General features: G+C 44.3%; 1 protein-coding gene across 1 annotated transcript; it reads right to left on the minus strand.

The window, feature by feature from the left end:
* Positions 1-783: 783 nt before the first annotated feature.
* LOC135903466 (cystatin-2-like) lies at positions 784-16,661 on the minus strand. The gene is made up of 4 exons (XM_065433791.1): positions 16,503-16,661; positions 12,848-13,075; positions 1,860-1,964; positions 784-999 (listed from the first exon to the last, which is right to left on the minus strand). The coding sequence occupies exons 2-4, from the start codon at positions 13,067-13,069 to the stop codon at positions 898-900; spliced, it is 429 nt and encodes a 142-aa protein (XP_065289863.1). The 5' UTR covers positions 13,070-13,075; positions 16,503-16,661; the 3' UTR covers positions 784-897.
* Positions 16,662-17,307: the final 646 nt, after the last annotated feature.

Raw genomic sequence — 17,307 nt, forward strand, 5'->3', positions numbered from 1 at the left:
GCATGTATTTATTGACTTAAGTAAAGAAATTCTCAATTAATGAAAATAAAAGTGGATGAAAAATCAAGTGGCTGTAGTGGTGACGGGAACCCACGTCTTCGCCATACGCGTGCGATGCTCTTATAACTTGAGCTACCACAGCGCCGTTTTCGCATCCACTTTCTGCGATATTTATGTTTACGTGTTAGAACTAAACCTGGCAATGTTAACCAGCGCCACACCTCACGGCCTTCATGATGGATGTGCAACATCATTTTTTGTCGCAGAAGTCACGTGCGCGTAGTCTTTTAGGGTAACGGCAACTGGTTAATAAACGCACGCATGCTACCTGAAGGCGTCAGTGCTGACGGATTCGAAGGCTCGCTATGTAATGAACAAGATATAATGAAATTTCATTTTCAATATTTATTGTTTTATTCAATTATTAGGTGCAGTTTATTTACCGTATGCTGTCCTTTGTCTCTTTTTTGTTGGCTTCTTATGATATGACTACACATATATTTTTTGTTCCTAAAGAACAAAGTGAAACAAATTACCACTGCAACCTGAACATAGCGAGTTGAAGCACTGGTTTAAAAAAATAATTAGGGTGACTAATTGTGCGGGGAAAAGTAAACGAATCGCCTTAATGTGTCTGTACTAAACACCTACGAAAAAAAGGACTTGAATAGCATCATCCAGAGTCTTGTTTCAGTTGTTCCATCATACAATAAGTGTAATAGGGAAATTTTCTGCTAACTCGCTGGAAACAGATAGAGAGTAACATGAAAAGATACAGCGGTATAATCATTTCGAATGGTAACTAGCTTTATTTCTGGCTTTAACGTAAACAATTTAATGTAAATCACAATATTTGAGTATAGTTGAACGTCGAAAATCCCCGACGCCTTTTATTCTCTACTTGGAAGTGTTTGTTCCTTCGCACGTGAATGAGGTGACCGAGCGCTCTTTGAGCCATGGCACGTCGTAGATGACCGCGGTGCATACGTTCTTCACCGACTGCAAAACAAGAATAAAAGGGTAAATACTGGTTGCACAATTCAACTTATGATTCATTTTAGGTCCAGAACATTGGACAGAAAAACACGACTTTAAGTTTCATAATTCTACTGATATGTTCTTATTCTGGGGCGGGAAAAGTAAATTAAAACCAGTATAAAAGGAAGAAAACACTCCCTGGCTCTAGAGCCTTGTACCTTTAGTCCCACTAAACAAAACGTAAGTACCTTTACTTCTCTGTAGAAATGCCTGACGTATAGAATGGCATAAGAAAAGGTAGCCACCAAAGCATATTTGCGCGACACACGAAGTATTGCACGAGAATATGTGCTAGAAATCAGGTGACAGTGATTCTAGGGCCCTATAGAGGTGTCACCTCACCTGCCACCTTTGAATTGGGCGTCATGACACTAATGTGCATTTAGAATTCTAAAGAATATCTTAGGAAAAAGCACAGATCGACGAAGCGATATTATGCCGAAACATCGAATGTACAAGTAGCAAAATTCAATGAAGTCTGCACATGAAATCTACAAATATGAAGTTTGCAAATCTGCATAAAGAAGTACCACATAGTTGTCTGCACTAACATAGCTTACCATATAGACGGTTGCGCTGCTTGTTACTCAGACGCAAAAAAGAAGGCTAAACTTATTCAAGCAGTTTTGCTTAACGCTCTTGCAGGAGACATACACGCGAATTTAGTTGAATTAGTAACAGTTTCAAGTTAGTAACTGGCCTGTCATTTACCAGCTCCTGACTTTTCAAATTTGCTTTGAAAATGTTTCAATAGTAATTCAGGGGGCTTCTTTCGTGTTTTAACTTTTTCAAACCTAGATGCATATTTGTAATGCACTTACCTCTCGAGACTTTGGAAGGCAGGCCTCCCGGCTGTAAGATTCTGTCACTCTGCAAGTCGACTCAGCTACCTTGAACTTGATTCGGTAGTTTGTGCCAGCCACGACCTGTGAATAAGGAATGAGGTGAAGCCTATTGGAGTGAAATTATGACGCCTGAATTCTGCCCTACGGGGCCACATTGCACATCACAGTTGTAATATCAAGACTATTTGGTTTAGCTGCACATTTTTTGAAACATTACCTGTGTCAGTACAATTCTAATTCTTCATTTAAATTACTCAAGAGGTGGCGATCAATGCGAAGACAATTCAAAATAATTAATTGACCGTATAACATAATCAAGCTAATACCCTATTTATTAATTTATTTGAGGCACAGATTTAAATATACGCATTGTAACCACTGTGTTCCCAAGGTCTGCCCACTTGGAAAGAATTCTCAAGACTGCGCCAGTAAACGAAATGTTACGGTTACTTTTGTGCTTGAGTGCATGAAAGATCTCGTTCCTAAAAAAGCTAACTATAACAACATCGTGTTCTTTCCGCAAATTTGACGGCTCATTTGATGCCGTTTAAACGAGTGCCTTCCTCATTATTTTTTCAGTCCACAAGCCTTGAAAACACACTATCCATAATTATTAGATTGAAGTATACGCTGTAAAGTAAATTACTGGAAAGGTAGTTAGTGCGATTACGGCAACCGCTAAATGAAGCAATTTCGTTTCTCGTGGAAGTTACGGCCGTGTCATCGAGTAATTTAAATCAAGGGTTAGAACTGTGCCTTTTGCCACAATCAATTTTCCAAAAATTTAGTGGACCTAAAAAGAAGCACTCTATACATTTAGAAACAATGTGAGCGCGCTATTTCTGTAACCTTTATTGCAGTACCTCACGCAAACGTACACGTAGAGCTCCGTGCATTAGACTGACTCCTACCAGACCAGAAAACATCAAGCAACGTACGTTTCATACTTGTGAGTAGACAGCAGAGGTATGCCAGTTTTCAAAATTCTCATTGTGAAAGATGTCACGAATCATCTGTGGTAAAGTAGGACAGCAGTATAATTTCAGTGGAAGCATACTTAACAAATATATCGCATAAAGCTGAGCATTTTCGAATGCACTGACTTGCTATTTCTTGCACTTGCGTAAAAAGTATGGTCGAACCAGTATGGAACAAAGCACACTCGTGCAACTCTTCAGCTTGTTCTTTATCGAAAGAATATTGCTTGGGAAAAGTCAGACATTCGCGATTCTTCCTGCCATTCTCCTGGGTGCTCGTGAAAAATGAGGTTGCCATCAGAATATTATCGTCTAGCATACAGGACATCCTACCGGACAAAAAAACAGTTTCACCCTATGACTTCGGCTGGTTCTTTATCTAAATATATTGCTACAGAAAGGTCAGACATTTGGAATTCTTTCTGCCACTTTCCTTAGTGTTAGTGAAAACTGAGGTTGCCACATGAATATTATCGCGAACTGTTATAGCGGGCATCCTTCCAGACATAAATCATAGTTTCATCCGATAAGGGTGTATGCTATACGGATGTCTCCTTAATTAATGATCTGGGAAACTGTATCTTCACAGACGCAATTTTTCAAGTATGGAATCGCCTATTCACAAAAAAAAATATTATTGCTTAAATATCAGGGTTTGTTAAATTAAAACTTGTCATAAGCGCTTTTTACAGAATACGCCATGAATATTACTACGCCCTAAATGAAGTGGAAGTGACGACTTCTTGGAAGCTCCGAGAGCTGCGCTCTAAACCATAATGCTCATGAACAATAAAAGCCCTTAGGCTGGCGCAGCTAAAGTGGAACATAAGGAATATTTATGTTTTCTATGCTCATGATGCTGTTACGCGTCATTCTTGCATTGTGAAGGGGCTCAGTAAGATGACGAAGAAGGCAGTTGAAAGATCGCGGTGGCGTTTTGCGGTTATTCTGCTATCTTGGCTGTACCATCTTTGTATATATATTCTAAATATAATTTTGCCTAACCTTTATCTCCGTCACATTTTTGATGGATCCCAGTTGAAAATGACAACAGAGGTTGTGTTCAGTACTACAGAAATTTCTGTTGTACAACAGGATTTTTCTGTAGTAACTACAGATTCCTGATGGAGCGACAGACTTTTCTGATGTACAACAGACATTTGTTGTTGCTACTACAGAAGTACAGTCTGTCGTATGTCTGTTGTTACAACAGAAAGCTGAAGCTCTACAACAGATTTTTGTAGTACTACAGAAATTTCTGTTGTACAACAGGATTTTTCTGTAGTAACTACAGATTCCTGATGGAGCGACAGACTTTTCTGATGTACAACAGACATTTGTTGTTGCTACTACAGAAGTACAGTCTGTCGTATGTCTGTTGTTACAACAGAAAGCTGAAGCTCTACAACAGATTTTTGTAGTACTACAGAAAAAATTGTCATCACTACAGGCACCCTGTTGTCCCAACAGAAATGTTCCTGAAGTAACCCGAAAAACTTCTGTAGTGCTACAGAGAGCTGTTGAAATACTACAGAAACCTGTTGTGGCAACAGGCCCCCAATTGTCACAACAGAAGTGTTCCTGAAGTCATTCGACCAACTTCTGTTGTACTACAGAAAAATGTTGTTGTACGACAGAAGCCTATCATTGCAACAGGCCCCCAGTTGTCATAACAGAAGTGTTCCTGAAGTAATGGACAAACTTCTGTTGTACTACAGAGAACTGTTCCACAACGGAAACCTATCGCCGCAACATGTACCCAATGATGACAACAGAAGTGCACTGAAATTGTGTGATGCGACAAGCTTCTGTAGTGCCCGGTTGAAAAAGACAAAAGGAATTCCTGTCGCAACTACAGAAATTATGTTGTACGACAGAAGTCGTTGACATTTCTTAATTGGGAGACATTTCTGACATTAGGACAGAAATTCTGATTTCGCAACAGAAGCATTCTGTCGCGACAACAAGAGTTCTGAAGTCGGAACAACAGCTTTATATCCTGACAGCGACTCCGACGTTACGACACCAATTCTGACGTCGCAGCAGAAACATTCGGTCGCGACGGCCAAGAGTTCCGAAGTTGCAACAGAAGCGCTTTCCGTCGCGGTCCTTTAAAATTGTATGTTTTCGCATCGGTGGTGTACACTGTACTTTTCTCTTGCGCGGTATTCAATCGCGCTTCTCTGAAGCCGGCAATGCTGATGGCACCGACACCGGTAATAAAGTCGACGTGGCGAATAGTTATAATTGTGCCGTGACGACGCGGCACGAGCAACGCCCTACCGGCCTCCTCAAAATCGGCCGCTGATCAAAATCATACCATCTGCGGGAATGGCTGCGTATCCATTTTTTTTTGTAAGATGTGGCACACAGGCCTGTGGACTTACATGTGCTGTTACACTGACACATTAGTTAATTTCCCAGGAATATTTCACAAGCTTGTGCGAAGCGGAAAAGAAGATTTCGGTTGTTCCACAAAGTTGCGTGAAAAGCTGTCTCGCTCGGATCTCATTAATCTGGTACAGCGCTGCCGTGAGAAGCCAGTATGCTGTCAGAAAGAACTCTCATCCACGAATGTTTATGTAGCTATTTTGCATTGAACACACGAATTATATGCGCGCTCAAAAGTGTAAAGAATGAGAGACGACTGTCGAAACTAGCAGTAATAACCCTAAAAGTCAACGCGTTGTCTATTTCTGAATTTCTTATTTAATATGGATATCGTACATCGAAATCGATGTTCTAGCACTGCACGATGTACCTGTCGATGGTACGAACACTCTTGCTCTTCTAGAGATGCGGCACTTGACGCGGTGGAGTGATAGCGGATCTTGGCTCTCAAAATGCAAATGTAAACAGCAGCGCATCAGCACGTCGTACTGTTCACATGGCTAAAACGTACCCTCGAAAAGCATGTCAGTGGTGGTGCAGTGGTAAGATGCCGGATTCGGAATCGTGAGGTCGCATGTTCGAATCCTAGGCAAAGACGTTTTTTTTTACTTTTATGTGTTTCTTTTTTGTACTAACAAATTTACATAACCTTACGGACGTCTCTGTCAATTTTTAATTAAATATTGATCAAGAACTACAGAACTTTCTACTACAGGACGTCACACTACAGACAACAGAACTACAGGCAACAGAACTACAGGCAACAGAACTACAGACAACAGAACTACAGACAACAGAACTACAGACAACAGAACTACAGAAACAACGTCCCAAAATACGACAGACTGTTAAAATTTCCTGTTGTGTTTTTCAACTGGGATGTCCAGGGTGAGAACTTGTTTCGACGGAGCTCCGCAGCGGCCGTCGCTTGGATTTTTCCGCAATGGAAGAAGAGGCGGCCTCTTCCAGAGCGGCAGCTACGTCAATGGTTGTTCTTGCGGAGCCACGAGATCCGGGCACGTTTTCGGAACCGATGACGTCGATATTGACGACTAGTCGGCGCTATACGCGTCATGGCAGCGAACGTTATATTTTACTTACAAGGAACAGCAACAGCCTGGTTCGAGAATCATGAAGCTGAAATCTGAAGTTGGGATTCCTGCAATTAAACGATTCCATTGGTCGTACGGCCGTGGCGAAGAAGGGGCTGGCGTCACGTGCCCAAACATCAACGGAGGCCTGTCTTTCTTATATACAGGAAATGCGGGCCCTTTGTCGCAAGGCAGAAGATGAAACGACGGTGTCAGACAAAGGGGATCTCTTTTAAAATGGATAGCAGATGATGCATTCAATGTGCTAATTTGCAAGGACGCGATACGGTCGACACCATCATACGGAAGTGCAAGCATTTTGAGAACGCCAAAGGCCTGCGCATCGCTCACCAGTTCATGCGACTACCTAACACGACAGTAACATCGTCGAGCGAAGACGTATCTGCACCACAGGTACCACTCACCGCGGAGCAGGTCGCCAAGATTATCCCACGCGAAATCGACGCCATGTCTCCTGCTTCCACACGTTCCCGCACCGTTGAGTCAACGTCCCCGATGACACCACTTGTCCAAAACATTGTCTGGCAGGAGCTGTCCAGTGTGGACTTAACTCTGTGTGTGCCGTCGCTTCCTCATTCCCAACTGACCATCCCCAAGTCCCGTATGCTCAAGGCCCGAGGCCACCGCTACTTCGTCGCAATCCAGCCGAGTGGAAGACTGCCTATCACAGGCCTATTTTATTTATCTGCCATGGTATAAGTCACATCGCACGCTAATGCAGCAGCTGTTGGTCTTGGCTTCCTCATGTACCCTATGCTCATAACCGCCGCCCTAAAAGCCATGCGGATCTTTGCGAACCTCACTTTACACAATCTCATGCCGCCAGCAAAGATGCTCCCAGCATGACATATAGACGGTCTCCATGTTGCGTGGACACCAGTCCCGTTCGCCGCTCTCTCGTCGTCCGTCATCTCGTTCGCCCCAGTTCCACCGCCCCTCTTCGCCGATCGGACGTCTGCCTTGAAAAAACTACACGATTCAGCGCCCGGAGGTGGCATTGCATTAATGACCTGTCCACTAAATTCTCTGACCCCACTGCCGACTAAACGTAACCTAAGGGACGGTAAAGTTGACAGTGCACGCGTCACTGCTCTCGTTGACACAGACGCGGAAATATCTGTGACGCATTGAGAGTTTCGTCATCGCTTGAAGAAATTCTTAACACCACCCAAGTTGTCAGCTATCCGTGTCGGCCACGGTGGAATGCTTCCTGTCCTTGGGATGTGCTAAGTACGCACCAGTGTCGCCGACCACTCCAAGACCGTACTACTTCCTGTGCTCAAGCCGTGCTCCCATGAGCTCATCCTCGGCATGGACTTTCTGACAGTCCATGCAATCCTGTTTGATTGTGGAAGCAATGTGCTCCAACTTGACCTGCCTCTTCACTCTGATACTCCGCACACTTGACAAACGCGTTTGTGCTCCGTCGATCGCGTTCGACTACAACCTCAAGCTGCTATGTACGTGAACTTGACTTCCCTACCTTCCATTTCCGATTGTGATCACTTGTTGACTCCAATATCCGATGTTCTATTGGCGGGAAATATTAACGTTCTCCCCACCGTCGTTACCATCGCTAATAACACAGTCTCACTGCCAATCTTGAACTTTAGCTGGTGTACGTAAATTATTGTGGTAGGCACGGCTCTGATCAACGTCTCTTCTGTCGATGAGGATGCATTTCAGCATTAGTTGCAGGCGATTTTTCGTCTTCCGCTATGACCACCTCCTGGTCGTCCCATTCCACCGATGTCAGTTTTGAAAAAATGATAGCGCCTGACCCCGTCTCCACACACGCTGCCATTCTCCGCCACCTGTTGATGTCCTATAGCTACATATATAACTTTCATATATAACTTTCTTTTTTATGACGGATGTCTGACCCGTTGGGTCAGACATCCGTCATAAGTCATCGGACTTATAATCGAGACGCCAGCCCCATCCGATAACATCCCTACCGCATGTCGCATGCTAAGCGGCAAATGATTCAGAGCGAGGTCGACAAGAAGCTCACCAAAACATCATTGAACCTCCCTGTAGTCCCTGGATATCGCTCGTCGTTCTAGTAAAGATGCATGGCAGCTGGCGATTCTGCTTCGACTGCCGGCACTTGAACAAAGTCACACATAAGGACGTTTACCCACTGCCTCAGATTGATGACCCTTACGACTCTATTCACAGGTCTACTTACTTCTCATCTATCGGCCTCCACTCACGATATTGGTAGATTTCTGTCAACGGCATGGACCACCAAGACCGCATTTGTTGCACATGATGGTATTCTTCAGTTTAAAGTTATGCCTTTTGGTTTGTGTAATAGGCTAATGTAATGTAAACAAGGATAGACTCTCTGTTCCGCGGCTACAAATGGTCGACATGCCTCTGTTATCTAGATCATGCTATAATTTAACGCCAAAATTTCAAAGCCACCATACTCGCCTATCGGCAGTGCTCGTCGTTTTCTGTTGTATTGGCCTTCAGTTGGAATCTTCGAAGTGCAGCTTTGGTCGCTGTGGAATTACTTCTAAGCCACCTTCTGAGTTCTCGCGGTGTTCAGCCTGACACCGACAAAATTCGTATTAGGAGAGAATCGGTTGGGCTGCCTTCGGCCAAGGACATCGGCAGCTTTGTGGGCTTCGGTTCTTAGTTGCGACGTTTTTTTCAAGAACTTCACCGACATTGCCCGTCCGCTAAAACAGCTGTTGAAGAAGAAAAGCACTGTTCCTGAGGTCCTCAACAAGCCGATGGATTCTAAACGCTCACCAGGTTGCTATTGCCTACTGCTCCTCCCATCTTGGAGCATTTTCACCCCTTTGCGCCCACACAGGTACAAGCGGATGCCAAAAGACGCGGCATCGGCGCTGTCTTCGCACAGCACCAACAAGGCCATGTCCGCGTCATCGCATATGCCAGTCGCCTGCTTTCCCCTTCCATTCGTGTTCAGTTATCCATCACTGAACACGAATGTCTTGCTCTAGTTTGGGCAGTCGTAAAATTTCGATCGTATTTGTTTGGCCACACCTTTTCAGTCATTAAGGACCACCATGCGCTGTGCTGGCTGTCGAACCTAAAAGACCTGACTGCACCGCTTGGTCACAGGGTGCTAAAGCTTCGAAAATACAGCTTTGATGTGCCTTACAAGTCTGGCTTCATGCACTAGGACACCCATTGCCTATGACCTCATGCCGCGAACCTTCCCGATTCCGCCACCCACGATTCCGACACCTGCGTCCTCGCCATATTCAACTTGAGCGATATATGTAATCAACAGCTCAGTGATGCAAACTTGCGGCTTATTATCGATTGTTCATGCTCTAATCCCTCCGAACCGTCCATCCACCTGTTCGTGTTCCGCAACAATATTCTCTACCGTCGAAATACGAACTGCGACGGTCCCGAGTTCTGCTCGTAGTACCTACAACCCTATGTGGTACTCTTCAACGCCAGCTGTACGATACACCAACAGCCGGCCATCTCGGAAAATGCCTTTCATAGGACTGCGTGCAGCGTCTGTTCTTTTGAGTGGGCCTTTACGGTTCTGAGCGCCGGTACTTTAATGTTTGCGAGTCCTGCCAACGTTACAAGCGCACGTCCTTGCAGTCTGCCCACCCACTTAAGCCTAAAGACCTTCCAGCTAGTCCATTCTACCGCATCGCACTTGATATCGCTGGGCCATTTCGGACTTCTCTTTCGGAGAAGAAGTGGACCACCATAGCTACCGACAACGCAACACTAAACGCCATCACACGGGCACTGCCAACCAGTTGCGCCACGCCCGTTTCTTACTTACTGCTTCATGATGTCATCCTCCGCCAAGGCTCTCCACGGCAACTGCTCACAGATCGCGGTCGCTCTCTTCTTTCACACGTTGTCATCGATATTCACTCTTGTTCCTCCGGTGCCGAGCTAGCCACCGCCTACCACACGCACGCTAACGCACTTGGAGAACGCCTGAGCCGCACGCTCATCACGATGCTATCCATGTACGTTATAGCACGTCACCGTGATTGGGACGAAAGTTTCTTTATGTGACATTCGCATGCAACACGTCCTGCCACGACACTGCCGGCTTTCCCCCCTTTCAGCTCTTGTTTGGCAGCCCCCCCACGTCGCCCTTTGAGACACTACTTCCACCAGCTCCCGACGCACACGCTGCCACAAAATATGCTTGCGAGGCTATTGCTTGTGCTCAAAAGGCTTGTAACATCGCACTGGACTGTCTCTCTGACTCGCAGCTGGCTCAATAGGCCCGTTACGATAGCCACCACAGAATCGTTCACATCGAGCCAGGCTCCTTGGTCCTTTGAACCCCTTGCCGCCAGGCCAGCCTGTCTTCACAAATTCTTTCCCACTACTGCGGGGCTTAAAGGATTTACGCCAGCTCACCGAGGTGACATACGAGATAACAAAGTTGGATGGCCACTCGTCATCTTCAGTGCGCCCCACCGATATCGTGCATGGGTCCCGTCTGAAACCGTACGTTTCAGCCTACAGCCCTTCCCTTGTCTGACCGCCGGGGGTCATGTTACACGGCAATTCCGCATTCTGAAGAAGGACGAACAGGACGATATAATGAGCTCGTTCGCGTTTTGTGGTTTTTCTGCCATCTTCGCTTTAACTTCTTTGTATATACCATGCAAGTATAATTTTACCTAATCTTTATCTACGTCACTATATTTCAAGCAATAATGTCAGCGTCTATTGCTTTCGAAAGCCCAACCGACTGCGATCCGTGCCATGATTCTTTAGCTCACGCCTGTGCACAGCCTCCACATAGGACATTCTTTAGAAAACAGCGACTCCAATAAAACTGCTAGTGCACATGTTTTGTTTAATGTGTAGCTTTCTTTGCAGACCTTCCATGTTTGGATCCAGCTGCTGGCTTGTAGCTCCTATTTACTGCTGGGTCCATTTGTATCTGATTTGATATGTTTCAGCACATACCTACAAAGGTGTTATGTGTACCTAATGCTACTCCCACAAAACGGGCATATGTAACCTCTCTATGCTAATCGACAAAAAATGTGCCAGTTTGCACTCATCCGTTATGCGCAGAAATGATTGCTACATAAAAGCAACATATATTGTCGGCACATAGGTATCTCTAAAATAAAAGCGCCCTATAGAATAGCGCATTATAATCAAATATTTTCTTTGATTTATTTTTATTTTACTTAGACATCCAGTATGCGTGTGTGTTTGTGCACAGACTAGGCCATTCTTTAAGATTCCATATGTGCCACAGTTGCGGAACATGTAGATAATGCTTAAGTGCAGCTGGATATAAGTGCTATTTCTTTCTAAACATCCCTGCCATCGCCATTCTTCCCCCGCCACGTAGAACGTGTCGCCATGCATACGCTTCATTCGGTGTTTGCGCTTTGGCATAATTTTTGAGCGATGCAATGCATTAACGTAAAAATCGCATGAGATTAAGATGGGAATTTAGAGTCGGTAATACAGGTGGTAACGCCGGCCGAATGAAAATTAAATTATATGGCAAATATATACTTAGTAGCGATATCATAAACTTCTCAAATATATGGGTAATATTGTATACAAATATTTTGAACACAATATGTTGGAACATAGCACCAACCAATCGTCCTATGTTCTCACGCATCAAGTACACATGGCTGTCTCTGCCCCCGATAGGAGATCTTAAACGCAATGGAAATCACTGATTTAAGAGTTATCAGAGCTGAGAGATCTCTCACACTTCTTAGTTATGCTGCAGTAATTAAAGTTCAAAGTGAAGCTGCAATCCGGCGATGGACTATTTGATGGCCCCTTAAATAAAAGAGCAGTTGGTTCCAATAAGAACTGCTTCCCGCTAGAGTGAATTATCTTGTAACTTCGATCCTAGGTAGAAAGGCGCATAAATGTGCATAAATACACATAAGCAGTTAGCAGAACAATGTGGCAAATAAAGAAATACCAGGCCAATAAAAGCAATGCCACCATTTTCTAAAAATAAGGTGTTTTATTGTGAGCTTAGGCAAGCTGCGCACTGCGATGCGTATGTGTCCCGAAATAATCTGATGCGGAAGTCGCAAAGCAGTAGTGGCCAGAAGGTGAAACGCGTTTGTGGTTATGAGCCCCACCGCCCCACCGTGGTCACGGTATCACATAAACCATTCTAACGGAATCAATTGATCAAGTCCTGCGATACCTAAAAATATGTAATTATTTTCGTAGCACCAACGACACCTGCATTTTGCACTTTGGATATCACACTTAAGAACGTCATGTGCGGTTGTCTTCATATTATACGAGTATTAGTAGCAGGCGCTCCGCAAACTGCACTATCGCACGTAACGGCAAGTATAACTCTTTTCTTGCGTAATTGGAAAAAGAAGCACGCTACCGACGATGTGCACATTCTACAGACGGTCAGGTGGAGAATCGATTGCAAGATGCAGTTAAATAGGTAAAAATGACAATTACTAGACGTATTACCATAGTCACAGTCGATGTTTCGTACCTGAGTGTCGACGTCGACAAGTTCGAGCACGGTGTCAAAGTACTCTCGGCCTCCGACCTGTTGGGAAATGGCGTAGTGAGCCAACTCCTCGAACACCGGTTTCTCTCTGACGCTGTGCTTTTTCCATCCGCCCACCAATCCTGCAGGACCGGCTGTGAAGCAAGCGAAGGCAGCGAGCAGGACGGCTGGAATTACATACGTTGCGGCGCCGGAAAAAGCCATGGTTGCCTGCGTTTGTTTGAAGACGAAACTTTAGCCAGCCACATGTTTTGTTTCGTGGCAAGCGAAGTAAATAAGAACGAATGCCTGTGACAATGTTTGCACGCAGCAATAGATTGGTATGGAATGCGTACGCCTGCAAGGCATTTCCTCGCACTTTCGTGATCCGCGCAGTGCTTTTCGTGTGCTTCGCTGCTCTTTGTTGCCAATCCCTCGTGGAGCCAATGCAACCACGTGGACGTTGTGAATTGCGTAGCCCGTCTTTACTTCATGACAGAGAACTGTAGGTCGATAGCTTCAACAAAACATGGTATACTTCACTGAGAAATATTTTCCACTTGTTATATGATCTATAAAAAAACAACTACGCAATCTAGCTGTATTAACAGTTCAAGGGTTAACGAAACTTCGGCAGGGAGGCTTAAGAACTTTCTTTCATATTTCTTTATTAATAATGTTAACCCTCGCTTGAGGGTTGTTACAGGGAGGGAAAATAGTACAACACAAGCAAATTTGACATTTCATAGCATCAGGTTGGGTGTTCACGATACAGAATATCAATCAAGCATTCAAATTTGTGCACATCCGTCTGATCGACAACAACATCAGGTAAGGCATTCCACATTTCAATTACATCCGGGAAAAAAGAATAACAAAAAACATCAACACGTGTGTTATAAGGCTTGACGGCTCTGCTGTGGTTTATTCTCTCACCACGATTTGCAGGGAACTGGACATATATTTCCTTTTTTATCTTCAGAACCCTTTGAAGTATCTGAAAAAAAATCTGAAGTCTGGCTTCCTTCCTTCGCGTTTCCAGCAACTCAAGCCCACATGAACGCAGAATTGTTACCGAGTGAGTCCTTCGATACCTTTAAGCAAGAAAATGAGCAGCCATTCTCTGAATTCTTTCTAGTTTGTCTATTAAGACTTCGGTGGGGGCTCCAGGCAACGCAAGCGTATTCTAAAGATTGACGTATGAGAGTTTTATAAGCAATTAATTTAGCATCTTTCGTTGCATGTTCCAGCTTTTTCTTCAGTGAATACAGTTTTTGTGAAGCCGTAGAGCACAGGTTATCGATATGTTTACGCCAGTCTAAGTTATGTGAAATTGTGATCCCTAAATACGTGAATGTATGTACATTTCTTAGTTTGTTGCTTGCAATATTATAAAAGAATGGTGCCACACTTTTTTGTTAGTAACATGTGTAAAAGTAGATTTGTTGTAATTAATTTCGATGTCCCATTTTTCACACCAAAGGTGAAGGGAATGAAGAACCCGGTTAATTCTGATTTGGTCGTAAATGTGTGTTACCGTAGAATAAATTAAACAGTCGTCAGCAAAAAGCTTCAATTTCACAGGGAACTCGACAATCTCTGTAATGTCGTTAATGTAAACCAAGAACAGCAACGGGGCCAAAACAGAACCCTGGGGAACACCAGAAAGCACTTCTAACGCAGGGGACAAGCACTCGTCCACACGCACAATCTGCCTGCGATTGTGTAGGTAGGCTTCAATCCATTTTCGAATAGTGTCATTTATTCCTGCTTTATGTAACTTGAAAAGAAACTTATTGTGCGAAACTTTGTCGAAGGCTTTCGCAAAGTCTACGCAGATGACGTCTATTTGTTCTTGGGCGTCTATAGCTGAAGTAAAATCATGAATAGTTTCTACGAGCTGGGTTACTGTAGGAAGTCCCTTCCGGAAACCATGTTGGTGCTGAAAACAAAAGTCGTTATTTTCAAGAAAAACGAGAATATTCTTACTTATGATATGCTCTAAGACTTTACAACAGACGCTAGTCAGGGAAACTGGGCGATAGTTTATTACTAGCAATCGGTTACCGTTTTAAGAACAGGAGTTATGACTGCGCAACGCCAGTCTTGTGGCTACGACTGATTTTGCAATTGACTTAACAAAAATATTATTTCAGAAAAATGACACCCACTCCACGTATCGCTTTAGAAATTGGGTTGGTATTCCATCCGGCCCGCATACTTGACTTGACTGCATACATGTGGTAATGTGAAAGCGTTATACCGTTTGTAGACCTTGGAACGTCATGAACGCCCTCACTTTATAAACTCATGACGTGAGAAGTGCGAAACCACCCGTGTACTTGGATTTAGGTGCACGTTAAAGAACCTCAGAAGGTCGAAATTTGCGGAGTCATCCACTACGGCATGCTGCCTACTCATAAAGCGGGTTTCGCTTGTAAAACCCCATAATTTAATATAAACATTTTTTTTCGGCAGTCTTTACAATTTGAAGTCTCAATTTGTAACTATGAAAACTGCGCATACGAAGCCGCATGTAAGCACGTATTTGTTCAAAAATTTCTTCTTACGTGCGAGAGTTTTCTCACTGGCTGCCATTCGCACAGCGGGCATAATTCACAGGAACGGGCGTGATACTGAGCCTTCGAATTGGCGTCGATAGGCATTGGTTGGTGTCACGTGCGTCGTTTTTCGTCACGATGGGCCAAGGAACAACGTATGCCCAGAATTCCATGTGATAGGAACGCATTAAATTTAGGTAAATACGTAAAGACCTCGAAGTGAGTACTCGACGCATTTTTTAATCGACTGGTGCATGCATTAGACTTGAAATTTGTGCGGACAAGTTACTTGCTCCTCTTAATAAGGGCGTTCAACTCATAATATGTAGTGTTACGTTAGCAGAAAACTTCACTTCGACAGGTGATTCGTGAAATGCTTCGCAAATAACACTTCACTGCGAATAAATGTAGTAATCTGCGCTTACTGAATCTAGCCAAAGACAAGAATCCAGTGTAGCAAAGCTTACACAACGTCTAAGGCTGGCATATTTTACAGCGGCTGGGCAAGACAATAACATTATGGCACCGCACAATTAGCGCAGAGGCAAGTAGAAAGATGATAACGGAGCTGAAAAAAATATATTTGTTATACATCATAGTGTTTGACGCAGTCATGAAGTTATTGAAGCAGCTAAAATGCAACAGAAGAACTGGCGTCTTTGCGCTTTGTTAACACAACCCGCTTTGAGCAAGCCACACATGGAGTACCCTAGCGCACAATCAGAGCTAACATACGACATTTCATAGGACTGTGCATAGGCTTTGCTAATATCTTCTTGTTTTATATTATTGGTATGCAATTCTTATATTGTGTAAAATAGAAATATGTTCTGCTACGATAATAATCAGATACACGCGTGCTAAAACAATGCATCCACTTCGAAAATCCATGACGCCAGCAGGCGTCATAGAGTTTAACCAATGAAGCGCTGCATAACATGTGCAAGCGCGCAGAAAACTTTATAGTTGGAAGCTAGATTAGTTCTTCGCGGCTAATTTAGTACATTAGAAGAGTGAGACGGAGCCTCCAGTTAAGATTCGCCAGGTGTGCTAAAATACACCCTGTCCGCCGCGCGAATAAGTCAATTACAGCTCACCCTGTACACTGATATGGAGTGAAAATGACGCTCCCGGTGGGCTTCTGAATCACACGACGAAGGAGGCGTCACAGCGGGGCTTTTTTCCTCGGCGCCGGAAACAGGCAGTGAGGGCGAAGGAAAGGCCGTGTACTGCTGCTGGGAACTGCGTGACCTTCAAGTGAAATGGCCGATACACACGGCGGCTTCCCGTCTGCTTTTATTTTGCTTACATGCAGCCGTAAGGAGGTTGTGCGCGAGAGGGAAAGGAAAGGAGGATGTGGTAACAAAACCGGATGGCTACTAGGAACGCCAGACTTCGAAGTGGCGCTTGGCACGCTGGACGCCGGGGCATAACGGAAAAGACGACGCTGGCAGTGCGAGGGGCCCGCGACAACTCAACCAGCGCGGACTAGTAAATGCGTCCATACTGCACTGCTCATCGCAGAGCTTGTAATGCCTAATATACGTTTCATGTCATAGTATATTGCATTGGGCGCTTCTTACCAAGTGTCAAAACGGAGTCAACGTCTACGACCACACAAAGACGTTTCTTGCTTTTCATGTGTGCTTGAACAAGCGCAGCAGGGCGCAATGAGTTCAAGCTTGTATTTAAGGGTTGGCGCTATGCTATATTGTTTCGTTCAAATGAGGATTTGTACTTTTCCGGCACGTCGTTTACTCACGATCAGATAAGTACGTTCCGTTAGATGTTTCTGTAGGGCTTGCATATGTGCAAGGCACAACTACCCAGCTAAGAAGCTATCGGCAGAGGGTTAATATTTGGTGCCATAAAAATGAGCTCGTTAGTAATCCATCTAAGACA

This window comes from Dermacentor albipictus, chromosome 7 (assembly GCF_038994185.2).
Source record: "Dermacentor albipictus isolate Rhodes 1998 colony chromosome 7, USDA_Dalb.pri_finalv2, whole genome shotgun sequence".
Lineage (NCBI taxonomy): Eukaryota > Metazoa > Arthropoda > Arachnida > Ixodida > Ixodidae > Dermacentor > Dermacentor albipictus.